Below are 27,893 nucleotides of genomic sequence, written 5' to 3' on the forward strand. Positions count from 1 at the left end.
TGAAAAAAAGGGCCTTAAACAGATCATCTCTAAGGAAACTTCTAGCTTCAACTCTATGGGATACACTTCAGTAACATCATCAGTGTGCTCTGAATATGGAAAAGATGCTTCTTAAAGTCTAGATTTCAGCTAAATTACTTCTAGAAGCCCACGTCCCTCCTGGGCTCTAAGATTTTGGCAACTTTGGGATTATTAATTAAAAAAGGAGGCCAACAGACTGAGGTGGCTTTAATGCCTTAGCAGCCTACATAAGCAAACCAACACTTAAGCCACAAATGCCTCAAACTTAAGAAATCAAAACCTAAGGACAACTAACCACAAAGAGCCAACTAGGCTTTCCCAAATAATCAACCCTTAAGCTACAGTCAAGCAAAGGCTTTCCTTCCTTTGCACCTACCTCTTCTCTATAAAAGTCTCCCCCAACCCCAGCTCCTGCTGGTGGAGGGCTAACCACTTCCAGTTTGGTGCTACCTGATTCAAATCGATTTTAAATATACACTCAAAATTTTTAATATGCCTCAGTTTATCTTTTAACAGGATGAAGAGTTCAATTTCACAGGCTTGCTCTTCAGTGCTTTTTTTTTTCTTGAAAAATTTGTATTTTAATGAGAGAAAAGTTAGCCATTTCTATCTATCCTCTGCCTCACACCCCACAACTCCCCAAATCCTCATGGTTCAGCCTTTATCTTCTTGGTGGTTTTCCCCTATCCACTTAAAACATTTATAAAAGGATGTTCTGCTGACTATATGCATGGTGTCCTTTTATGTATACTGGCTTTAAAAATATGCTAAACAGGCACATGTATATAAATTGGCAAAATCTTTCTTGAAAGCCAACTGGCAATGCATAGTAAAGTCCTAAAAATGTGTGTATACTTTGAGGGCTCATTTTCACTTTTGGAATCTAACCTAAGGGAATAATCTGATAAGAGTGTGCCTTAAAGGATATTCAAACTAGAGCTTACAATAGAAATAACTGGTAACTAAAGTATCTAATTTCAGGGGGATTTAGGGGGTCCCATGCAGTACTTATTGATTTGGGAAGTTATTTATTTTATCCTCAATTTTTGAGATTATCTTCAAATTACTTTCTCCAAGGAATATGAGTTACTTTCCTAACAAAGTAAATATACCACTGGCTAATATGTTAATTTACTTATTTCTTTTTTTTTTTTTTGCAGTACGTGGGCCTCTCTCCGCCGCGGCCTCTCCCGTTGCGGAGCACAGGCTCCGGACGCGCAGGCCCCGCGGCCATGGCTCACGGGCCCAGCCGCTCCGCGGCACGTGGGATCTTCCCGGACCGGGGCACGAACCCGTGTCCCCCGCATCGGCAGGCGGACTCTCAACCACTGCGCCACCAGGGAAGCCCAATTTACTTATTTCTTTTGCACATGTACCCACTACTCAAAATCACTGATAATTTTAGTTTATTCTGAAAAATCATCAATCCATGAAACAATTTAATTCCTTAGCTACAACTGTTATTGAAGTGTGTAAGAGTGGACATGATCTGCTGCTCCCAAGAGATTCCAATTGAGGGAAAAGAGTAACTTACTGAAATAAAACAATTTTAAGTGACAGAAGCACCAGTTTTTGTCACTGTTTTTAAAGACAAATCACATGTCCTCATTTTTTTCCAAATAGTTGCTTCTTATTTTAAATTATGAAGAGTCAGAGGAATGAGGTACTGAAGCAAACACTTTTAATAAGAATACAAAATTCACACCAGAGGCACATTCTGGGGAATGTAAATGAACTATCACAAGTAGTAATTCTGCTGGAAGAATAAAATAAGGCTCTCTCAGAGTACAAATATACAGGAGGGAATGATTTAAAATAGGTTTATGATTTATAGTCACATTACATTGTGTTAAGCACTGAAAACAGGCATATTAATTAAAAAGCCAGCTAAATGGCATTTGAACATATATAACAAATCTTACAGTCCACAAAGTTCATGTATAACAGTAATTTTAAGTACTTCATTTCAACACAAAAGAAATGAACAGAAGAAGAGATACCTCTCAAAATATTAATTTATGTCTATGTCAAAAATCAAGAGAACTTATATTTTAAAAGGATTACATTACTGATAAAACCACACAGCAGACAGGCCGACCACGTAACACAAAACCAAAGGCACTGAGCAACTGAAACTGCACTGGCCCTTCCAGCCCCCTTCTTCTGGCTACACCACACGGACCCACGCCCCCTTTCCTTTATTCAAATGAAAACAAGTCCTCTGTCTTCCCATTCTGCAAAAGGAATGAAGAAAAACCAAACAGCAAATTTTAGAGTTGATTTCTCCATAAACCTTCAATGTGGCTTAACAAATACAAAGAAACTCAACATTTATAGACAGTGCTCCTTTGCAAGGAAGTAACAGACACATCAAACATTATCTGAAAGGGGCTTCTTTATGGATTTATGTACATTGGTTGAATGAGAATTACTGTATCTGAGAAGGCACATATCTGTGATTTAAGGCTTAACCGGTATTGTTACACATAGAAGTCAATGAAAGCTGTCTAGGAATTCACTTCTGTCAAAGTGGAGCTTACCCAAAAACCAGCTTTCCAAGCACAGGGTTCTACTCTAGAAACCATGGAGAATTTCTATTCCCAAGTCTACCTGTCAAAAAAATTCTCTTAAGCAGGTTTCATTATGAATCAAAGAAATGGCTAACATAAACGCTCCATGACTTGGGGTGACGCAAATTCATAAGTTCAAAAGCCTCACAGAAATGACAGTGTGATTCCTGCGCCTTTAAGAAAAAGTCTTAAACAAAATTATAATGGTACAGATTCATTTTTAAAAAGGTATCTGCCACAACTCCACAAGCCAATCAGTCATTCATTAGAGCTGCCACCTCTCTGTGGATGCTGCAGGAACACCATATAATTTTACTCTGCAAAATAGTTTCTTTTTTCTTTAAGACAATACATGAAAATGAATCTCTTAAAGATATTTAATATATTCTTATATAAAATATCTGATGTTGATACAAATCATGTAAACCTCCCTTCGGAAAAGGTACAACTGGTCCTCATTTGCAGGACCAAAAACCTTGAATTTTTATCTTGTCAGTGCAAATCTATATTAAGTGTTTTCAAACTACAGAAATAGCCATCAACCCTCACAATACAAAAGGATTTCTCAAAAAGGAAAACTATTGTGTTCAGATTATAGAAATTATGTTTACATTAAAACCACCCACCTTCCCATCAAATTTAACAGTTCAATTGTTAAAGTATGAAAAAAGGGAAAAATTAAAGCTGTTTGTGCAAGAATCACTACAATGGTTGTCACCCTTTCCCTCTTCCCCCAACTCTGCTTAATTCTTATTAGGTTTGTTTAGAAATATAACAATGTGACTTTCTCTTTTTTTCCAGGTGTGATTTTACTGTTCTTCAAGCCAAGACGTGGTGTCCACTCCAGGATTTTTCAATTTGATATGGAACTGTTTAAGTGTCTGTTCAAGCTGCTTCTGATTCCCAGCAAAGTAAGCGGCAATGGCATTGTGGAAAAGGACCAACTGATTGTGTAATACTTTAACCTGTGAACAGGGCAGAGTTACAAGACCAAGCATTAACACCAATGACAATGAAATATAAGGTGATTTATTACATGTCGTAATGAAAGAGCATATCTCTCCTCCAGAAAGTTTTTTTGACAAAGTATTTCTCACACACCGATTGTACATTGCTTTGTAAAGTCACTGAACCTTCGATGAAGGTTCTTAACTTCCTGAAGGGAACAGATCAGCTAAATATGTACTCTCTTAACCATTTTCAAACATTATTGAGCTTACTTTAATTAAACATATCATTAGATCCCCCTTCAAACTAAGTATATTCAAAATCAAATTTTGAAGAGGCAAAATTATACATAAATAATTACTATATGATACATGCTCTATACCAAGTATGGACATCATTAAGGCCACACTTTACGTAAAACTGAGTAGGCTGGATACTTTTAAATATCGTACTTCTCTGCAAAGACTGAAGAAGGATGGCAAGAGTTGCCCAGAAAGCCAATTTACTTAAAGTTCATATGCCTCTCAGTTATTTTCAATTGCTTATTACTTCTAATGATATCAAGAGTATGTTTTAATTAGGAAACACTATCTCTATGACTCTTTTAAAGAAATCAGCAAAGCATCAAAAAGAGTTTATGAATGAAGTGTTTCCTGAGGTCTTATTTATAACTGCAAATTGTTCAACAGTAAAGTATAAAATACACTCTAATTTACCCATCCAATGCAATATTCATTAAAACTGAGCTTTAATCATTTTTAATGATGTAAAAACATCTGATATATGATGCGAAGTGAAAAACTAGGATTATAACATATATGATATGACATCTGTATTCACCATTAACACACACATGCATAGTCTCTCTAGCCACTTCTTCATCCATGTACCTCTATAAAGGAAATAACACTAATATATTTATAGTAGATATCTTTGATTTGTAAAGCCTTTATTTTAAAAATTAAAATGTTATAAAAATGGCATTGCTCAGGATTATAAAGTAAAATCTCCTGATCCACTCTGCATTTATTCTCTCCTCCTTGCCTGAGAGAAGCACTGTTAACATGTTATTGTGTATCCTTTGAGAAATTTTCTAGGCTTATATACAATATTTAAAAACATAAACGGATTGTACCATGCACACTTTCAGTAACAGATTTTTACTTAAAGTATCCTAGATAACTTTTAATTCCATTCATTTGTTCATTCAACAGACCTTAAGTACCTTCTAAGTGCCAGGCACTGTTCTAGGAGATACAGAAAGAAATTCCTTCCCTCATGAGCTTACAGGCTTGGGGTGGAAAAAGGAGGAGGTAGGCAGGAAACCAAATAAGTACTGACCCCAGGGAATGAGTATCTCAAGCCTTGCGAAGAAGCTGGGTTAACATTTAGGGCATCTGGAGCTGCTGATTCAACTAAAGTTGTTTAAAAAATAAACGGGATTTTTTTCCTCTTTCTCTGACAAAGATAAGAAAGTTTCTGGCAGGGAGATAGTTGAAGAGGGCCAGAGACTAAAAATGTCTGTACAAACTAAAAAAAACACCTTGAATTCACCTGGTCAGAAATTTAAGGCCTGCAACCTTCCTAAATGAAAAGCTTTGGTACCAGGTACAAGGATGACAACAAAACCTGATGTATAACACTACGCATCAGGCACAGTACTAGGGATACAAGGATACAGGCTAAGGCAGAGTGCAGTAAAAATGATGGTTAATATGATCAATGGGTAGTAAAAATACATCTTGCTAACTTAAAAAAAAAAAAGGCACTTGTGGGGAGAAGAGGGTTTTTTCAAGAAAGGTTGAAAGAGAACATCGGGATGGGAGAACTCTAACTCCCCTGCCCTCTGGTGCTGAGATAAGGGGGGGATATTTCAAAGGATGATGAACCTCCACCCAGGGGCAATTATTAAGGAAACAGGATAATGATAGGAAAAGCAGGTTTCTAGAAGGCAATTAGGAGGTGAGCAAAGTATATTATTATAATGACTGTTACAATAATGGCCCAACCACTCCTCTCAATCCACACTCTTGGGGAGGCTTCTACAATGAAAATAAGCTTGGCCTCTAACTTAAGAAAATGAGGCCTGATAAGCAAATGCTGGTGCTCTGGGACTGGTGTCGCCACGTTGTGAGGAAACCCTGTGTAGCCTCCCTTTGGGATGAAAGCCCATGGGGACAGAGGCCCAGTCATTCCAGCTGCTCCCAGTACCCAGCAGGCATTGTGGTTGAAAGTGCAACAGGAAGAATCCACCTATCCCATACCTAGGCGATGGTGGGAAATAATAAATCACTGGTGTAATAGGCCACTAAGTAGTGGGTGTTTCATTATACAGCAAAAGAGGTGCATCCCTGAAAAAGGTTAAAGGGACTTCCCTGGTGGCACAGTGGTTAAGACTCCGTGCTCCCAATGCAGGGGGCCCGGGTTTGATCCCTGGTCAGGAAACTAGATCCCACATGCATGCCACAATTAAGAGTTCACATGCCACAACTAAGGAGCTGGGGAGCCGCAACTAAGGAGCGCACATGCCGCAGCTAAATAAATATATAAAAAAAGAAATGTTTATTACAGAAAATAAGATAAAATAAAGGGACCTCCCTGGTGGCGCAGGGGTTAAGAATCCGCCTGCCAATGCAGGGGACATGGGTTCGATCCCTGATGTGGGAAGATACCACATGCCGCGGAGCAACTAAGCCTGTGCGCCACAACTACTGAGCCTGCACTCTAGAGCCTGTGAGACACAACTACTGAAGCCCGCGCACCTAGAGCCAGTGCTCCGCAAAAAGAGAAGCCACCACAGTGGGAAGCCCATGCACCGCAACGAAGAGTAGCCCCGGCTTGCCACAACTAGAGAAAGCCTGCGTGCAGCAATGAAGACCCAATGCAGCCAAAAATAAATAAGTAAATAAATAAATTTATTAAAAAAAAAAAGGAAAAGGTTAAGAATGTGCTTTCCTAGGAATGAATGAGGGTCTAGAAAACAGTGAAAAGGAGGAAAATCAGAGGGAGGAGGATAGGCCTAGAATGAAGAAAGGCTAAAACGTGGCTGTGATACAGGAGAGAAATTAATTGAGAAAGCAGCTAGGGAACAGAGACTCAAACAAACAAGCGACGCAAAACTGCTACTAACCAGGCCCAAGACCCAAGTGCAGTTTAGGAGTACATACAGTATCTTTGAGAACTTTTACTTCCAATTTTCTGGGAAGAGGTGCATTAGGGATAGTTAATACTGGTCACAGCCTCCCCAAATTTTTATTTGTTATTCACCTAGGTCATTAGTAAAATATCCCCATTACTAGTACTGTTCTTTTATAGAAATTACCAGAAAGAGCCCTGGAATCAGGGGGCACGCGTGCCAGTCCCAGTTGTACCATTTCCCAGTTTTCTTTGTGACACCAGGCACGGGTTACTTCTAACTTCACTGGCCAAGGTCTTTATCCGTTTATCAGGGATGCCATTACCAAACTGCATTTGTAGTGCTGTTGTAAGGGTTAAATGAAATGAGATACTACCTAGCACACTGTCTGACACAGGATAAGTACTCATTCGATTTCAGTGGAATTTAAGTTTACCTAGTTGATGGTTAAACCTTCAAACAACATTGACTTTTTTTAGTAAAATAAAATTTCATTTATTTAGAACCCCCTGATCTGGAACTTATAAGAAGTAAGATTGTGATACTGTGGTTTATAATGAGAAGTAAATACTTGGTCTTCATCCCATTCCAGGCACAGAGCTCCTAAAACCCTTGTTAATTTCCTAAGTGATAAGAGCCTAGGAAGCATCTTCTATTGTAATATATGGTCTCTGGTTCTGTTCCTGAAATGGCCCCAGAGCTTTTAAAGGTGAATAGAGTGTCCTCTGTTATTCACAACAAGCTCTTTTCAACCGCACCTGCCTTTATGTTAATGAGGAGATTTTTGGAAAGCCCCTAGATAACCACAGCTTGGGGCTGGTTGCCAGGGGAACTAAATTGTGATTAGAGAGTGGGAATTTTCACCCTCACCCCCCACCAACCTCGGGACAACGGTTTAATCAGCTGTGCCTATGCAATGAAGCCTCCGTAAAAATCCCTACAGTGGGGGGCTTGGACAGCTTCTGGGTTGGCTGACCCATCCACAAGCCAGGAGGGTGGTGAACCCCAAGCCCAATGGGGACAGAAGCTCTTGTGCTGAGGACCCTTCCAGACCTTGCCCTATGGACCTCTGTGTCTGTATTCTTTAATATTTTTTGTAATGAACTGGTAACATAATAAGTAAACTGTTTCCTGAGCTCTGTGAGCTGCTCTAGGAAATGACTGAAGCTGAGAAGGGGGTTGTGGGAACCTTCGACTTATAGCTGGTTGGTCAGAAGCACAGGTGATGACCTGGACTTCCGAAAGGTGTCTAAAGGTGGTGGTGAGGGGGGTCCACAGTGTCAGAAGTGAACCGAATTGTAGGACACCCAGCTAGGGTCCAGAAGATCAGAGACTTGGTCTGTGTGGGGGAAAAAAATCACACACATCTAATGTCAGAGAAGTGCTGTGAGTGAAACAAGAAACAGAGTTTTTTCCTTTTCAAAGATAGAAGCTGATGTGAAGTCTACCTTCGCACAGTGAAAAACAGGTGTGTGCTAAGCAAATAAATTTTGTTGACAAGAGTGCATGAACACGGTTTATCAACACTGCCTGCCTTGACAAGGCCTTCAATCCAAGGGCAGAGATGCTGCAGAAGGAATTCCCCTGCCTAGTGGATCACCTCAGAAGAAACTTCAAGGGTCTTTTTACAACCCCATGATTCTGTGCTTCTAAAATGAACAAATTTTTCAAGCAACAAGAGGCACCTAATTTCTTCCAAATTATTCATTGGTTAGCACCATTCAAGTTAACAGTATTACACTAAAAATTTGTTAACATTCTTAATACAGACTTCCACTAATTCATATTGACTTCTTTCTCTATATCTAGACAGAAAAGTTTTGCATTGCAATCACTTTTAAAACAAGCTTTAAAATGATAAACTGATTTGTGTTAAGTATCTACTATGAAAAGGTCAAATTATGCTAATTAAAGTTATAACCAGTGTTCACCTTACATGAATGGAGTTTGATTTCAGGACCAAATCTCTTTCCTGTAAATCACTAGAGTCAATGAAAATTACAGCTAGAAAAAAGAAGTAAAGTAAATTATTACAGGCTAGTTCGCATTTGATTCCTATTTAAATAAAAATGTTTTCTAAAACTGACCTGTTCTCAGTAACCTCTGCCAGTGTGAATGAGTTTCAGGTCTCTTCTGGAGAACAGACTGTCAAAGACTGGTCAAAGGAGAGCTCTGAGGGCAGTACATTTTGACAGAAGGGTGGAAAAGTTTCCAGATGACCTTAGGTATGAAATAACTTCTTAAAGATAAAAAATCATAAATTATGACGAAAAGATCGATAAATTAAATTACTTTGAAATTTAGAATTTCTATTCACCCAAAGATTGAAAAGACAAGTTAAAAACTGGGGAGAGGTATCTGCATTACAGGGGCTGACAAAGGGTACACATCTAGAAAATGTGAAGACCTCCTATACACCGAGAACCCAATTAAAAAGAGCAAATAGGGCTTTCCTGGTGGAACAGTGGTTGAGAGTCCACCTGCCGATGCAGGGGACACGGGTTCATGCCCTGTTCTGGGATGATCCCACATGCTGTGGAGCGGCTGGGCCCGTGAGCCATGGCCCCTGAGCCTGCGCGTCCGGAGCCTGGGCTCCACAACGGGAGAGGCCACAACAGTGAGAGGCCCGCTTACCGCAAAAAAAAAAAAAAAAAGGGCAAATAACATGAACGCCATTTTACAGCAGAGGAAACAGGAGTGGCCAATTAAATCTGAAGACTTCCAGTCTCATTAGAAATAAGAACTCTTATACACTGCTGATCAGTGTATAAATTTGTACAACTACTTTTGAAAAGTTTGGCATTAACTAGTAAAATGAAAGATGAATATCTCCTATGGAACAGTAAATTAAGATACAGATATAATGATATATATGTCTCTTTATATATATATATATATCGATATATCTACATCTGTATCTATTTCTCTCTCTCTATATATATAAATAAAGTCATTCCAGCCCCTAGAGTAATGCCCAACACCAGATCCATGGTAATATTTATTGAGTGAATGAATGTAAGTAACATTTTAGGTGTGGTATTTTTTTTCTCTGAATATATAGTATCTTTATATATATATCTATATATAAAATAGATAACCATCCTGCTCCCTCCATAACCCCTATTTTGAGTTTTCTTTTTTTGAATTTATTTATTTTTTTATACAGCAGGTTCTTCTTAGTTATCCATTTTATACATATTAGTGTATACACGTCAATCCCAATCTCCCAATTCATCCCACCACCACCATCCCCCACCACTATCCCCCCTTGGCATCCATCCATTTGTTCTCTACCTCTGTGTCTCTATTTCTGCCCTGCAAACCAGTTCATCTGTACCATTTTTTTAGGTTCCACATATATGCGTTAATATACGATATCTGTTTTTCTCTTTGTGACTTATTCACTCTGTATGACAGACTCTAGATCCATCCACGTCTCTACAAATGACCCAATTTTGTTCCTTTTCATGGCTGAGTAATATTCCATTGCATATATGTACCATATCTTCTTCATCCATTCGTCTGTCGATGGGCATTTAGGTTGCTTCCATGACCTGCCTATTGTAAACAGTGCTGCAATGAACATTGTGATACATGACTCTTTTTGAATTATGGTTTTCTCAGGGTATATGCCAAGTAGTGGGATTGCTGGGTCATATGGTAATTCTATTTTTAGTTTTTTAAGGAACCTCCATACTGTGCTCCATAGTGGCTGTATCAACTTACATTCCCACCAACAGTGCAAGAGCGCTCCCTTTTCTCCACATGCTCTCCAGCATTTGTTGTTTGTAGATTTTCTGATGATGCCCATTCTAACTGGTGTGAGGTTGATACCTCATTGTAGTTTTGATTTGCATTTCTCTAATAATTAGTGATGTTGAGCAGCTTTTCATGTGCTTCTTGGTAATCTGTATGTCTTCTTTGGAGAAATGTCTATTTAGGTCTTCTGCCCATTTTTGGATTGGGTTGTTTGTCTTTTAAATATTGAGCTGCATGAGCTGTTTATATATTTTGGAGATTAATCATTTGTCTGTTGATTCATTGGCAAATATTTTCTCCCATTCTGAGGGTTGTTGTTTCGTCTTGTTTGTAGTTTCCTGTGCTTTGCAAAAGGTTTTAAGTTCCATTAGGTCCCATTTGTTTATTTTTATTTCCATTACTCTGGGAGGTGGATCAAAAAAGATCTTACTGTGATTTATGTCAAAGACTGTTCATCCTTTGTTTTCCTCTAAGAGTTTTACAGTGTCTGGGCTTATATTTAGGTCTTTAATCCATTTTGAGTCTATTTTTGTGTATTGTGTTAGGGAGTGTTCTAATTTCATTGTTTTACATGTAGCTGTCCAGTTTCCTCAGCACCACTTACTGAAGAGATTGTGTTTTCTCCATTGTATATCCTTGCCTCCTTTGTCATAGATTAGTTGACCATAGGTGCATGGGTTTATCTCTGGGCTTTCTATCTGGTTCCACTGATCTATATTTCTGTTTTTGTGCCAGTACCACATTGTTTTGATTACTGTAGCTTTGTAGTATAGTCTGAAGTCAGGGAGTCTGATTCCTCCAGCTCCATTTTTTCCCCTTAAGACTGCTTTGGCTATACGGGGTCTTTTGTGTCTCCATAAAAATTTTAAGATTTTTTGTTCTAGTTCTGTAAAAAATGCCATTGGTAATTTGATAGGGATTGCATTGAATCTGTAGATTGCTTTGGGTAGTATAGTCATTTTCACAATATTGATTCTTCCAATCCAAGAACATGGGATATCTCTCCATCTGTTTGTATCATCTTTAATTTCTTTCATTAGTGTCTCATAGTTTTCTGCATGCAGGTCTTTTGTCTCATTAGGTAGGTTTATTCCTAGGTATTTTATTCTTTTTGTTGCAATGGTAAATGGGAGTGCTTCCTTAATTTCTCTTTCAGATTTTTCATCATTAGTGTATAGGAATGCAAGAGATTTCTGTGCAGATTAATTTTGTATACTGCAACTTTACCAAATTCATTGATTAGCTCTAGTGGTTTTCCGGTGGCATATTTAGGATTCTCTATGTATAGTATCATGTCATCTGCAAACAGTGACAGTTTTACTTCTTCTTTTCCAATTTGTATTCCTTTTCTTTCTCTTCTCTGATTGCCATGGCTAGGACATCCAAAACTATGTTGAATGATAGTGGCGAGAGTGGACATCCTCATCTTGTTCCTGATCTTAGAGGAAATGTTTTCAGTTTTTCATCATTGAGAATGATGTTTGCTCTGGGTTTGTCATATATGGCCTTTATTATGTTGAGGTAGGTTCCCTCTGTGCCCACTTTCTGGAGAGTTTTTATCATAAATGGGTGCTGAATTTTGTCAACAGCTTTCTCTGCATCTATTGAGATGATCATATGGTTTTTATTCTTCAATTTGTTCATATGGTGTATCACACTGATTGATTTGCATATACTGAAGAAGCCTTGCATCCCTGGGATAAATCTCGCTTTATCATGGTGTACGATCTTTTTACTGTGTTGTTGGATTCTGTTTGCTAGTATTTTGTTGAGGATTTTTGCATCTATATTCATCAGTGATTTTGGTCTGTAATTTCCTTTTTTTGTAGTATCTTTGTCTGGTTTTGGTATCAGGGTGATGGTAGCCTCATAGAATGAGTTTGGGAGTGTTCCTTCCTCTGCAATTTTTTGGAAGAGTTTGAGAAGGATGGGTGTTAGCTCTTCTCTAAATGTTTGATAGAATTCACTTGTGAAGCCATCTGGTCCTGGACTTTTGTTTGTTGGAAGACTTTTAATCACAGTTTCAATTTCATTACTTGTGATTGGTCTGTTCATATTTTCTATTTCTTCCTGGTTCAGTCTTGGAAGCCTATACCTTTCTAAGAATTTGTCCATTTCTTACACGTTGTCCATTTTATTGGCATAGAGTTGCTTATGGTAGTCTCTTAGGATGCTTTGTATTTCTGCAGTGTCTGTTGTAACGTTTCCTTTTTCATTTCTAATTCTCTTGATTTGAACCCTCTCCTTCTTTTTCTTGATGAGTCTGTCTAATGGTTTATCAATTTTGTTTATCTTCTCAAAGAACCAGCTTTTAGTTTTATTCATCTTTGCTATTTTTTTCCTTGCTTCTATTTCATTTATTTCTGCTCTGATCTTTATGATTTCTTTTCTTCTGCTCACTTTGGGTTTTGTCTGTTCTTCTTTCTCTAGTTCCTTTAAGTGTAAGGTTAAATTGTTTGAGATTTTTCTTGTTTCTTGAGGTAGGCTTGTATTGCTATAAATTTCCCTCTGAGAAGTGGTTTTGCTGCATCCCATAGGTTTTGGGTCATCGTGTTTTTGTTGTCATTCGTCTCTAGGTAGTTTTTGATCTCCTCTTTGATTTCTTCAGTGATCTCTTGGTTACTTAGTAATGTATTGTTTACTCTCCATGTGTTTGTGCTTTTACGTTTTTCTTCGTTGTAGTTGATTTCTAATCTCATAGCGTTGTGGTCAGAAAAGATGCTTGACATGATGTCAATTTTCTTGAATTTACTGAGACTTGATTTGTGACCCAAAATGTGATCTATCCTGGAGAATGTTCCATGTGCACTTGAGAAGAAAGTGTAATCTGCTGTTTTGGGATGGAATGTCCTATAAATATCAATTAAATCTATCTGGTCTATTGTGTCATTTCAAGCTTGTGTTTCGTTACTAATTTTCTGTTTGGATGATCTGTCCATTGGTGTAAGTGAGATGTTCAAGTCCCCCACTATTACTGTGTTGCTGTTGATTTCCTCTTTTATAGCAGTTAGCAGTTGCCTTACGTATTGAGGTGCTCCTATGTTGGGTGCATATATATTTATAATTGTTGTATCTTCTTCTTGGATTGATCCCTTGATCATTAGGTGGTGTCCTTCCTTGTCTCTTGTAACATTCTTTATCTTAAAGTCTATTTTATCTGATATGAGTATTGCTACTCCAGCTTTCTTTTCATTTCCATTTGCATGGAATATCTTTTTCCATCTCCTCATTTTCAGTCTGTATGTGTCCCTAGGTCCAAAGTGGGTCTCTTGTAGACAGCACATATATGGGTCTTGTTTTTGTATCCATTCAGCGAGTCTGTGTCTTTTGGTTGGAGCATTTAATCCATTCACGTTTAAGGTAATAATTGATATGTATGTTCCTATGACCATTTTCTTAATTGTTTTGGGTTTATTTTTATAGGTCATTTTCTTCTCTTGTGCTTCCCACTTAGAGAAGTTCCTTTAGCATTTGTTGTAGAGCTGGTTTGGTGGTGCTGAATTCTCTTAGCTTTTGCTTGTTTGTAAAGCTTTTGATTTCTCCGTTTAATCTGAATGAGATCCTTGCCGGGGAGAGTAATCTTGGTTGTAAGTTCTTCTGTTTCATCACTTTAAATATATCATGCCACTCCCTTCTGGCCTGTAGAGTTTCTGCTGAGAAATCAGCATTAACCTTATGGGAGTTCCCTGTATGTTTTTTGTCATTTCTCTCTTGTTGCTTTCAATAATTTTTCTTTGTCTTTAATTTTTGTCAATTGGATTACTATGTGTCTTGGTGTGTTTCTCTTTGGACTTATCCTGCCTGGGACTCTCTGCACTTCCTGGACTTGGGGGCTATTTCCTTTCCTATGTTAGGGAAGTTTTCAATTATAATCTCTTCAAATATTTTCCCAGGTCCTTTCTCTCTCTCTTCTCCTTCTGGGACCCCTATAATATGAGTGTTGTTACGTTTAATGTTGTCCCAGAGGTCTCTTAGGCTGTCTTCATTTCTGTTCATTCTTGTTGTTTATTCTCTTCTGCAGCAGTGAATTCTACCATTCTGTCTTCCAGGTCACTTATCCGTTCTTCTGCTTCAGTTATTCTGCTACTGATTCCTTCTAGTTTATTTTTCGTTTCAGTTATTGTATTGCTCATCTCTGTTTGTTTGCTCTTTAATTCTTCTAGGTCTTTGCTAAACATTTCTTGCATCTCCTCGATCTTTGCCTCCATTCTTTTTCCGAGGTCCTGGATCATCTTCACTATCATTATTCTGAATTCTTTTCCTGGAAGGTTGCCTATCTCCACTTCACTTAGTTTTTTTTTCTGGGGTTTTATCTTGTTCCTTCATCTGGTATGTAGCCCTCTGCCTTTTCATCTTGTCTTTCTGTGAATGTGGTTTTAGTTCCATAGGCTGCAGGATTGTAGGTCTTCTTGCTTCTGCTGTCTGCGGCTATCTAAGAGGCTTGTGCAAGTTTCCTCCCTATTCTGGGTTTTGCTTATCATCCCTATTGGTTTTTCCTTTGTAAAAAATTATATATATATATATATATTTTTTATATATATATATTATATATATATATATATATATATATATATATATATATATAGGCTGTGTTTGGTCCCATGGCATGTTATCTGGTTTCTCCTATTGGGAGAAAATATGTGCAAAACATATCTGGCAAAGAACCTGATGCTAGAATATACAAAAAATTCTTACACATGAATAAGGAAATGACAAACCTAAAGAAAAAATGGGGAAAAAATCTGAACAGGCATTTCACCAAAGAAAATATACAGATGGCAAATAAGCACATGAAATGACCAACATCTTTATTTATTAGGGAAATTCCAATTTAAACCACAATGAGGTCTACTACACATCCACCAGAATGGCTAAAATGAAAGGTTAACCATACCGTATTGGTGAGGATGTGGAACAAATTGGTCTCTCATATACTATTGGTGGAAATGTCAAATGGTACAACCATCTTGGAAAAGTTTGCCAGTTTCTTAAAAAGTTAAACATGCACCTACTATTCCCATGTGTATGTATACATACAACCCAGCTATTCCACAGCTAGGTACTGACCTGAGAGGAATGCATTACATATATTGTTTTGTGTGTATACCAAATACTTTTTTAAAAAGAAAGAAAGAAAAAAGGAAAATAATGAAGCTTCATGACTTGTTTCAAATGTAGTATAAAAAATAAAGACTATAAATGAGTAGATAGATTTAAAAAAGAAACTAAATCAGAAAGTTTCAAATAATCTTTCTAGTTTCTAATTCTCCCTAAAGCCATAAGTCAGTTCTGTTTATAATTGAGACTTTCACCTTTGCTTGTAGATTCTACAAGTAATACACCTCAGAGAGTTCAAGGAAAACTCCTATCTGGCCCTAAAATATGATGTTACAATCCTTACAAACTGGTACGTGATGCATTTTGATTCTTTGGAAAGCACACGTTAAGTAAAATTTCCTTCCCTAAAATGCCATTTTCCTGCTTAGGAACAAGGCAAATCTACCACAAATAAACCATTTATTAATTTTCTATTTTCTATGTCCATTAAGTAGATAACCTTTTTCTTTGCCTGTTTCTTGTTAACCGCAGAAGGAGGCTGATATAGTTGAAGGAGAATGATTCAGGAAACCTGCGCTCAACTCCCATTTCTGCCTCAAGTTAACCATATGAACTCTCTTCACTTGCATAATGAAGAAACTGAGAGTAAGATAATTTTTATGGTTCCTTTCTACTAAAACTTTCTGAGAAAATTGCTTTCTAAATAGAGGTACACATATATTTGGAAACTCAAATGGCTCTCAAAAAGCCGTTCTGTTGAAAGGCTTTCTTTCAGTAGAAAAACATTATTTCTATTTATTTTTAAGGACAGAAACTGGCACTTCTATTAGAGATGTATTAAATTTAGCTGAAAGTTTATGTACCAGTTTATAAACACTCTTCCCTGTTATTGAGTTATTTTTTAAGGTTTTCAATGGTAGTAACCTACTTGAGTCACACAGTAATTTTCCACCTACTAGTATTATTTGGCCTTTCTTGTTTTCCAATTTCAGATGACCCTTGGCTCCTGGAGCAACAGAGCAACTAAAGGGCTTCTGTATTTTTCGTATGAAATTCTAATAATTTTTAGAAATAGGTTCTAACTAATTACTCCTTTTCGGACCACAAAAAATTTTTGACTTGAATTTTAACTCCCAGTGTTTTAGAACTTGGAGAAGACAAGGACCTCCCTGGTGTTGCAGTGGTTAAGAGTCCACACTCCCAGTGCAGGGGGCCCGGGTTCAATCCCTGGTCAGGAAACTAGATCCCACATGCATGCTGCAACTAGGAGTTCGTATGTCACAACTAAGGAGCCCATGAGCTGCAACTAAGGAGCCCACCTGCCACAACTAAGAACCGATGCAACCAAATAAATAAATAAAATATTAAAAAAAAAAAAGAATTGGAGAAGACAGTAAAAGAGCACAGGATTTGATTCATGTACTGAACTGCAGAGAGCTGTTATAATGGCCCAGAAAGTTAGAGCATCAGAAAGAAAGTGGGAAGGGAATCAGACAATTTTTAGCTAACCTTACTGCTGTCAACACAAGTCAGAGTCCCCAACCCCTGACAGTCGACAAACCTAACACAGAGACACACTTCTTGTAGCTGAGGGAAGCTTGGGAGCCCACCACCCAAGCCTCAAAACGGGGCCATTAGCTGTATTTAAAATTGTCCCCCACTACCCAGTGAAACTTAATCCATGGGAAATAAAGGAAAGAGGATGCTTTTTAGGACTGAATTCTAGTTTTCACAACAAAATAATACAATACCCATTTTCACAAAAACATTCGCTTGGTAACTGTGAGAAGGTTGATGTGTAAAAGCCTTTTAAAGTATCAGCACTTCAGAGAAGTTCCTGGAATAAAGAGAGCCTCTGGGGAGTCACAGCTTTTCAATTATAATTATGGAAATAAAATATAAAATTTCATTGTCACTTTAATCTCAGAAGCTGTTTCATACCAAAACAGACAACTTATCTCATTTTTCTATTAGCACTGATTATGTAAGTGTTATCCTAGTACGAGTTTTAGTTCTGGTAGTAGTCTTCAAAATCAGATGCAAATTTAAATAACAATGGTAAGTTGACTCTTTTATCTAATCAAACCATTAGTAAATAAAAAATAAAGGTAAATTAAAATAAACTAATAAATCAGTTCTCAACAGGAGTATACTTTCTAAATTAAATGAATTAAAAACTTAGAATATTTTGCTTTTCTAATTATTTTTTTCTCTTAAAAATTTTATTTTCTATTTTTTTACTCTATTATTACTTTTGGCCGTGCCACGCGGCATGCAGAACTTCCCTGCCCAGGGATCAAACCCACACCCCCTGCATTGGAAGCACGGAGTCTCAACCACTGGACCATCAGGGAAGTCCAATCTCCGCTTATTTTTGACTAATTTTAATTTGCACTAGGGTCTGTACTCATATAATGTATTCAGTGCAGCTCTGACTGACAGGCTACAAAGAATCTTCAGAATGCTTTGGTTATTAAGTAAATACAAATCATTACCAATAGAGGAAAAATTAAGAAACATTATAAAAGCAGTTGCAATACAATTTTAAAGATAATTTTTGCAACCTTGGTAATGATACTGTGCTGTTGTCACTATATATAATAAGCAGTTTTAACAAGACTTAAAAGTATTATTTTAAGTATACGGCTTGTCTATCAGGTTCACTTTACTAGGCTATCTGGCTTTTTTATAAAGATCAGTCTGGGAGGGCTTCCCTGGTGGCGCAGTGGTTAAGAATCCGCCTGCTAATGCAGGGGACATGGGTTTGAGCCCTGGTCCAGGAAGATCCCACATGCCGCAGAGCAGCTAAGCCCGTGCGCCACAACTACTGAGCCTGCGCTCTAGAGCCCGTGACCCACAACTACTGAAGCCTGTGCGCCTTGAGCCCGTGCTCTGCAACAAGAGAAGCCACCACCATGAGAAGCCCGTGCATTGCAATGAAGAGTAGCTCCCGCTCGCCACAACTAGAGAAAGCCTGCACACAGCAACGAAGACCCAACATAGCCAAAAATAAAAGTAAATAAAATAAATTAAAAAAAAGAAAAAAGATCAGTCTGGGAAAGATTCTGGTTTCTCAACTAGAACTGGCTTGAGGAGAGAGATGAAGAACATAAGGTGGGGAGAAAAAGGTCAAACCCTGCTTTTAGGAGAAGGGGCAAAAAGCCGAAAAGTTGGAGGAAATATTTTAGGGTCATTACACTTTTTCAATTTACTTCTATATTTATGCTATGAAATCATGAGAAGTGATAAGCATACAGTATCAAAGAAACAGCCAAGCATTTTTGGTAGACTATTCTTTGATATGGTGGGTGACACTAACTTTTGTGAAGCATTTTCTGTGTGACAGGTAATATGTTACCCTTACATCTTACATCTTCTATTCTCTCCATGTTATCATTAAAAAAAAAAAAAACAGACTCAGAAAGTTAAGTAACTCACCTAAGTTTTAGACAGGTAGGAAGCAGATAGGCTGGATTTGGGAAACAGGAATGTTTATTCCAAGACTGGTCCATGTTCTTTCACCTATTCTAACCTGCCTCTATTCTACATTTTAGAAAGCTTTTAAACAAAGTTTGAAACAAACAAAAGAAGGTATAACAGATCAGTTAAAGGAAGGGTAGAAATGTAGAAAAGATATATCTAAACCTCCTTCCTATTTTGTCTCTGGTCCTGAAGTTGCATTTAAACAGCCTCAGGACAAGGATCTAATGCAAGGGTTGGAACAGATAAAAGTTAATTCTTTCTAAAATTATGAAGAATAACGCAATATTAAACTTTCATATAATAAAAAACTTTCATATAATCTTTCCATAATTACAGAGCAGGAAAAAAAACTATATTGAGCTATTTATGTATGTTATCTCCTAACTTTAAAAAGGTTTAAAGTGGTTATAAGGATAAATAAAACAGGACAGAAAAGCAGATTTAAAATAGGAGAAGACAGAGGTAATATTTCCTGTGGTGAGATGATGACAGATTTGACCAACTTTGAAAACCTAACATCAGAAACAGAGTAATTTAGAAATATACTAGATCACTGTGAACTCACTTACTAAGAACTTTCATAAAGACCTACCAAACAATGAGCAACCCAGATCAGACACAAGCAAAACCACTATAGCAACATCTGGTGAATGACCGAAAATATATCATACAATACTTTAACTGTTAAAGGGCAAAACAAACTTCAGCACTGACTACTGACACACAGAGACAAGCTGAGGTTTTAAACAGAAACTGGGTAAGAGAAATTTAAGAGCAGAACTGATAGATGATGTCAAGTGGATCACACTGAAAACTTTCTCCTGCTGATACAGCATGTATCAACAGAAGATAAATACCACTTAAAAGTTATTGACTAAAAATCTTAAAGTGTTATTTCATAGGCATCAAAACCATAAAAAAGTACTTTATTTCTACCAAATGAACTTTTTTCCAAATCAAATTTAGATTACATACCTTTTTATCAGAGACACTGAAGTCATTTTTTTAAATGAGGTAATTTCTAGTTAAAAAAGCTATTACTTTTAATATATTTACAATTGTTAAGTTCTTCAAAGTACTTATTGGCTCTTCCAGTAATTATATAAAATAGGGCTTTATATTAAGTGTACAACAATATTGGGGCAGTACCTTGGCTTAAACATGAAAGGAAAAGCTGGAACAAAATCATTCTTTCTTTTTTTTAAAAAAATAATTAATTAATTTATTTTTGGCTGTGTTGTGTCTTCCTCACAGTGTGCGGGCTTCTCATTGGCGTGGCTTCTCTTGTTGCGGAGCACGGGCTCTAGGTACGCAGGCTTCAGTAGTTGTGGCCCATGGGCTCAGTAGTTGTGGCTCACGGGCTCTAGAACTCAGGCTCAGTAGTTGTGGTGCAGGGGCTTAGTTGCTCCGCGGCATGTGGGATCTTCCCAGGTCAGGGCTCGAACACATGTCCCTTGCATTGGAAGGCGGATTCTTAACCACTGCGCCACCAGGGAAGCCCACAAAATCATTCTTTAGTAAGAAGTCTCCAACCACTGATATGTAAAGAATTAATTCCTTTCTTTACTCCCAACTATTTAAAAATGTATGATGATATGCTTTCTCTGCCCATCATTGATCTTTTTCCAGTAAGGAAGAAACCAGAAGAGTAACAGCAGGAATGTGTACCTGTCTTGGCCTTTTATTAGGTTTGTGAAGTATAATTTTATTACTTTGTAATAGCTTTGGAAATGCTTGTCATGAAAGCAGCTACCAGCTGAAAAAGAGAAGCACTATCAGAAATATGGGAGTGGGCACTGGGAAGGGAGTGAGAAAAAGGAAAGACAAACATGGAGGTGGAATAGATTTTATTTTTCTGACTCACTGGGATGGTTTCAACAAATCACTGACAAGTGGGTTTTTTAAAAAAAGCATCCTATGAGTTAAAAATGGCAGTTTTGTTTTGAAAAGAAGATAACTGATGAAACGCAATCTGTAAACTCCAGTAACAGTGAGTCACAGCACTACGCCTTATCGTTTTTTATCCAACGGTACATTAAAATTCTCAACGCACAAGTTTTCTCACCCTAGCAAAAATGCCTGTTGGCGCTTCTGTTCTATGGCTTTTACCATGTTAGCTCACTCCCTGTCCTCACCCTTCCCTCCAAGAGTTCCAGGTTTAGATGTGACCAATATGGTTTCCGTTTTCCAACGTTATCTCCAATCTTTTCCCTCCAAGCCTTTCTTGGAGCAGCATTATAACATCATTTACTTAACTAAAAGCAGGGCTATGGAGTCAAACAGATCTAGATTTGAATCCTGGTCTGGCTGTGAGAAATTTGGGCAAGTTACTTAACCTCTCTGGACCTCAGCATCATCATCTGTACACTAGTATGATCATCTAGATCACAGATTATAGATATACATAAAGGTATTATATAAAATACTTACAGAAAGCTTCCTCTATATGCAGATTACTTAAAGGTCAGTGTCTATCAGTTCACTTACTGTAGGAAGGGAATGCCCTAAATATGTATCCATGGGGCTTACCTCTAGGAGAAGAAACAGACTAGCAGGCATTCATAGCACAGTATGATTTGTGCTTTAATTGGAGAAAGCCCTGGGCACTACTGTAATACACAGGGGAAGAAAGAATGAAACTCTGCTCGAGGAAATATTAAGTAGCAGAAATCATTCAAGTTAGCATCTGAACTCCTAGTTTAAAATTAATTTAGGTCCAGAAGAGTAGCTAAGGAACTAGGTATTTCCTTTCATTAATGAGGTGACCCAGTTCTCACTGGCCTTTGGACACTGGGCAACAGGAACTTACAGATAAACCAATGGCCAATTCAAATTCATCTTTACATTCACAAAACAGTTTTCTTTCAGAAGTATGGTTCTGTTATTTTATCTTGGAAAGCTAACTTTTTTTTCCTCTTATACAGCTTACAAAATTCTCATCCCGTGCACCTAACAGCTGTTTATAAACTTAATGGAAAAGCTTTACTAAAATGTTATTATAAAACCATTATTTTTCCTTAAAAAAATCTATAAGCAGCAATACTGTTCTGCTTTAAGAATAGAACAGAAAATATAACAAAAGTTTACAAATCATTGAAACATATGATCCAGGATTTCTTGCAGACTTTTTTTCTGACCTCCTTCTGCCAGTGCTCGTGTTCCTCATTCTGTGTGGCCCTGCTCAAGTCACACTGCCACCCAGCCCAGCAAGTACTTCTAGCCCACACTAAGGTTTTCTCCATCAAATTCTAGGTTTCTTCTTCCTCATGCTTTACTCAGCATTTTGTATAGAACAGATTTTACTAAATGTTCTCCATTAGACTGTAAGTTGCTTGTCAGCAAGCTTGTCATAATACCATTATACAGTATTTCTTCAGAATTAGGCATTACATATATATATATATATATATGTAATTAAGCATATATATATATATATATATATATATATATATATAGTCAACAGGAAAGCACTGAGTCATTACTGAAAGGACTTCAAGGAAAGGTGGAAAAGAACAATGCAAAGTCAAGTTCTTAAACACTGCTGGTATCGTCTGAGGTTTTACTCAGAGATACTAATTAAAGGGCTTACTTTTAAGTAAATTGCAGAGACTGTAACTACTAGGAGCTAAAAAAAAGTGCAGTAATGCCACCGCCACCAAAACCAATGTGGAGTATCAGTGATCTGTTCAAATCTCACACTGGTTGCTTACTTAAAAACTCACCTTTATCACAAAACCTGGCAAACTGACTTGGGTGATACCCAAGGCCGCCAAAATAAGTGAAATGTGGATCTGAGGCATACACAGTACCAACCATCTAACAGAATAGAGACATTGCAGTAGTAACGGTCAAGAAGTTAATTTTTTTTGGGGGGGGGGCGGCTGCATCGTGCAGCTTGTGGGATCTTAGTTCCCCAACCAGGGATTGAATCCAGGCCCCCTGCAGTGGAAGCATGGAGTCCTAACCACTGGACCACCAGCGGATTCCCAAGAAGTAAATTTTAATAAGTGAATCCTATACACTCAAAGTGAAAGGACTGAACAACCCTCTCCCCTATAAGATAAACAACAGAAAAATGAACCTATCCTCCAAATGAGTTGGTCACTTATGACCAAAAGGGGTCAGAAAACACAAGTACTTTAAATATAATTGCCAAGAAACAGAACCAAGTCAAACATATAAAAACAGCAACTCATGATTATACAGCTATCCCTCTGGAAGGCTTTTAAATCTATTGTACAAAACATCTTTCTTTCACAAAAACTGCATGCTGGAAATCGTAGCACAACCGACAGAGAGACTGTATGAACTGGTCAGCTGGGTGTGCTCTCTCCTGCATTCACCAGTTGAGAACTGCAAATTACCAACCGACTATGGATAGATATGGCTTGGTTGATGTTAATTTCAAAATCAACCCACAACTCACAATTCTTTTTGGTTGCATGATTCATATAAAGATAGTTAACTTCTGCCTCTTTCATAAAGACAGAAAGGAGACAATGCAAATCACAGTCAAATTTTTCCTGCTCCATGTGTGTTCAGAAAGTTTTAAAGGGACCTGGAAGTCAAACCACTAAGAACAGCAAACATGGCAGCCTACAAGAAAATATTTTCTGCATTAATGGAAGGCACTATCACATCATTTCTAATCTGTCACTTAAGATGAAACTGTTTTTTTATTCTTTCCAACACAGAATCAATCATTTGATTTTAAGCTAAGAGGAAAATTATAGGTTATATAAATATGTATATTAAGCTATGCTTGAAAAATAGAAATCGGGACTTCCCTGGTGGCGCAGTAGATAAGACTCTGCACTTCCAGTGCAGGGGGAATGGGATCAATTCCTGGTCAGGGAACTAGATCCCACATGCATGCCGCAACTAAGAGTTTGCATGCCACAACTAAGGAGCCCATGTGCCACAACGAAGGAGCTGGTGAGCCACAACTAAGGAGCCTGCCTGCTGCAACTAAGACCTGGTGCAACCAAATAAATAAATAAATATTGAAAAAAAAAAAACAGAAATCCAGTTGAGTCTTTTTGAAAACAGAAGGTATACTATTTTAAAAACAAACATTTTCTATCTATACCTATTTTCCTTTCTTTTAAAAATCAAATTTTATTCTTTGAATAGGTAGGATCAAAATTGAAAGGACACAAAAAGCATATAATGAGAAGTCTCATTTTCAGTCCTGTCTCCAAATACTCTGTTCCCCTTATAGGTAAAAAATTTTAATTAGTTAATTCCTTTGGTTTTTCTTTATGCAAACACAAGAAAATATGATTATACATTCTTATTTCCTTCCTTTCTCACAGAAAAGGTTCTGTACCATATACACTGCTTTGCACCTTGCTCTTTTCATTTAATAGTATGTTCTGAGGATCTTTCTATCAATTGCATCCCTATTCTTTTTTTTTTTAACAGCTGAAAAGTATTCTGTTGCATAAATGAACCACAGTTGATTCGACTAGGCCTTACTGCTGAACTGTTTCAGTTGTTTCTCATCTTTTGATATTACAAGTGACACTGCGATGAATAACCTTGTACATAGGTCTTTTCATCCTTGTGTAGGCCTGACCTACCGGTCCAGCTACATACAGAGCTACTCTCCCCCATTCTCCTCATACTCTGGCCTCACTGACCTTCAGCTGGCTTTTGCATATTCTATTCCTTCCTCCACACACCTTTGGTAACTCCTCTCCATCCCTTTGGATCCTCAGCTCCAATGTCACTTTCTCTACCACATCAAGCCAAGTCCCCTCTGTATATTCACAAGACCCCTCTATTTTCCCTTCACAGCACTGATCATGGTTTGTATCTCTGTAATTATTTGTTTAATGTCTATTTCTCTTACTTGACCAAAAGCTCTATGACAACAAGGCCATTATATTTCTATTACTTAACCCTGTGACTGACATGTGAAAAACAATTAATGAATATTTGCTGAATAAAGGAATAAAATGTCAAAGGTGCCAATTACATCAATCTGTTCTTAGTATTTTACATGTATTTCTGTTTTACCTTGTAAGTATCTCTTGAAACCTTCAGTTCATTCCACTTCCACTAATACTAATCCAAGCTCCCATTATCTCTTGTCTAAACTCCTACATTCACTCTTAGGTTCTACTAAAATCTATGCACCATTTTTAAAACCTGTCATTTGCCGAGACTTCCCTGGTGGCGCAGTGGTTAAGATTCCACGCTCCCAATGCAGGGGGCCCAGGATCGATCCCTTGTCAGGGAACTAGATCCCACATGCATACCGCAACTAAGAGTTCACATGCTGCAACTAAGGAGCCCATCTGTCGCAACTAAGACCCAGTGCAACCAAATAAATATTAAAACAAAAACAAAAACAGACCCATCATTTGCCAAGAATTCTCTCAGTGGCTTCCCACTGATATTCAAATAAATTTTCCCTAACATGGCCTATAAGGCCTGCATCGTCTGGCCGTTTACCTCCCACACCCTGCCATTTCTGCCAGAAATACTCTTTGCTTCTCACTTTACCTGGTTAATGTTCTACATCACATGGAAGCCTGAGTCTGAGCACTCACTGGTCACAGCCAAAATTTTACATTTATATTTTGGTGTGATTTGATCAGTGTTGTTTCTTTTACTAGGCTATAAATTCTAAGGGTTGAATTTTTTTAACTTTTGCTCACTGGGCATCACCAATATCCAGAACACTTCCTGGTACACAGTGTAATACTTGATAAATGTTTGTTAAATGAATGAAAAAAAGAACAATAACAACATGAGATTATATCAAATTACATGATTAAATACACTGAGGAATTAAGTGTGGAAGTAGAGTTGCAGGACTAAGGGACTGTTTCACAGGATCCAAATGTAGGTAATCGTATTTGGCACGCTGTTGAGGTTGTTTACTGTATTTACACATCCCGATCCATAAATGTTTATTTTTTATTTAGAACCGGGTGCTTTTACCTACAGAAATTAATTTCACTTGACTTAAGAGCAAATACCAAGAATACTGTTTATGCCTACAGTTATAGAAATAAAGATGACAGTACATCACTGGCATGACTATTTTAAAAATATCAAGAGTAAAAAGTTAGGGTCCTTTTCTTTTGACAATAGGGAAAAAGAGATTTCAAGAATGTATCTGATTGTACATATTAAGTAATGATTAACATGTTTCTTGAAATTTGGCAACAGATATCCATTTTTAAATTCAGAGGCTTATATTTTTTCTTCTCAAGGAGAAGAATACCTTTGCTCTCCAAGCTTTTCTAAACATTTACAGCATATTGTTATAAAAATGTACTAGGCTTTGGGTATTTCCTATTACAGTATACATTTGTATAAAGTCACTGGGTAACCACAACTACATATATAGCTGTCTCACATTATGTGAGTATGTTTACTTTGTTCTGTGTTTTTTTTTTTAAATTGAAGTATAGTTGATTTACCATGTGTTTTGTGTTCCCACAAAGTCTACAAAGCACCAGAGATGACTATTTTCTCTCTTGACTATGTTTTCTATTTTCTAGCTTCTGTTTTGTTTTGAACCTTCAAAGGTACAATAAAAAGGTAAATAAACTGCCTTAAGTCAGAAAATAGCTCAAGTTACATTATTTAAAGGTCTAGAAGAAAAGAAATATTGATGAAAGGAGAAACATTAGAAGAGCCTAATCAACTGTGTCCTTACTGTTATGCAACTCAGTGTTGTTTAGTAAACAAGGAAGAGAATATCAGAGGGTTGTTTAGGTTAAAGGTAAACACAATATATCAGGAGGGTAGGGGGTAGGGCTGGGGGCTGGATAGAGTATAGATTGTAAACAGTAGAAGAATTCAAGTTTTTCCATTAAGGGGAAATGACAAACATGGATATGTGCACACATCTCTCAGCATTAATGCATGCACATACACACCCCGGTATGCACATAGGTATTTTACACACCTATTCCCTTTGTTTTGCCAGAGAGAAGGAAGGTTAGACTAAGTACATATAAACACCTCAATTTTCTAAGATAATAGTAAAGAATCCATCTCCCAGTCACTCTCAAATTTTTTTTTAAAGTTCCAAAAAAAAAAAACCAAAAATATTCTCACAACGTTTGGCCACTAAAATTTATAACGATAGTCACAGTCTGAGTGACTATTTTACTTCTGCACTGTTCTAGCTGTTTGGTTATCTGGTCTCGCATTTTGCAAGAGAAGTGTCGCTATGGCAGGACACTCCAAAAGCCAGGATATGAGAACCAAAAGAACCCTTCCCCTGGCACCCCTCCACCCACAAAAAAAAGCTGCAAAAACAACTTTAGAAAAAAACAGTAGCCTTCAGGACATCATCAAATTACAAAATAGCATACTCATCGATGTTTCAGATAACTTACATTTAAAAACATTTAATATACAATATTTAAGAAACAGAAAGAGTATATTATATTTTGATAAAATTCAAGTGCTAAGTAGATTACCTGACAATTGTGTATAAAGGAAATACTAAGGTACAAATTCAGTTGTAGTTCAACAAGAGAAGAAAACCCCCAATTTGAGGCATTTCAAACTGTCAAGAAAGCAAACAGGAATGACAGGCAATTCCTAGGCCTAAAGGCTTGCTTTTTCCTCCCTTTGTTAGAGCTATAAAAGAAGAGAAAAGGGTAAAAGTTGCTCAACAACAATAATAAAAAACAAAGAAAAATTTTCTCATGGGTCTAAGTCTTCACCCAAATTATAGTTGTTTATTGCTTAAAATAACAGAGATGAAAAACATTATCTTTTTATAGTTTTAAAGAATGAAACACAAAAGATAAAAAGATCAGAGTTTCTTTTAGATTTTAGTTTAGACATAGCTGATTAATGATGACTGAGTTGAAACTGAAACTTAGCTTGATGACAACTGCGGAAAACCCCAAAGAATATCTCTAGGCTCTCTAAGAACATAAAAT

At 37.2% G+C, this 27,893-nt stretch overlaps 1 protein-coding gene across 6 annotated transcripts in view; it reads right to left on the bottom strand.

The window, feature by feature from the left end:
- Nucleotides 1-1,686: 1,686 nt before the first annotated feature.
- The window catches only part of ARFIP1 (ARF interacting protein 1), a 135,165-nt gene continuing 108,958 nt past the window's right edge, over nt 1,687-27,893 (bottom strand). For 5 of the 6 annotated variants that reach the window (XM_030878254.3, XM_030878250.3, XM_030878252.3 and 2 more), the window contains one exon: nt 1,687-3,556. In XM_030878254.3, the coding sequence (XP_030734114.1) occupies nt 3,401-3,556 (156 nt within the window). In that variant the 3' untranslated portion in view covers nt 1,687-3,400. Of the gene's footprint in view, nt 3,557-8,851; nt 8,915-27,893 lie in introns of those variants that run through there. The other variant, XM_070045606.1, reaches the window with a different exon arrangement.

The sequence above is a fragment of the Globicephala melas genome, chromosome 5 (genome assembly GCF_963455315.2).
Source record: "Globicephala melas chromosome 5, mGloMel1.2, whole genome shotgun sequence".
Lineage (NCBI taxonomy): Eukaryota > Metazoa > Chordata > Mammalia > Artiodactyla > Delphinidae > Globicephala > Globicephala melas.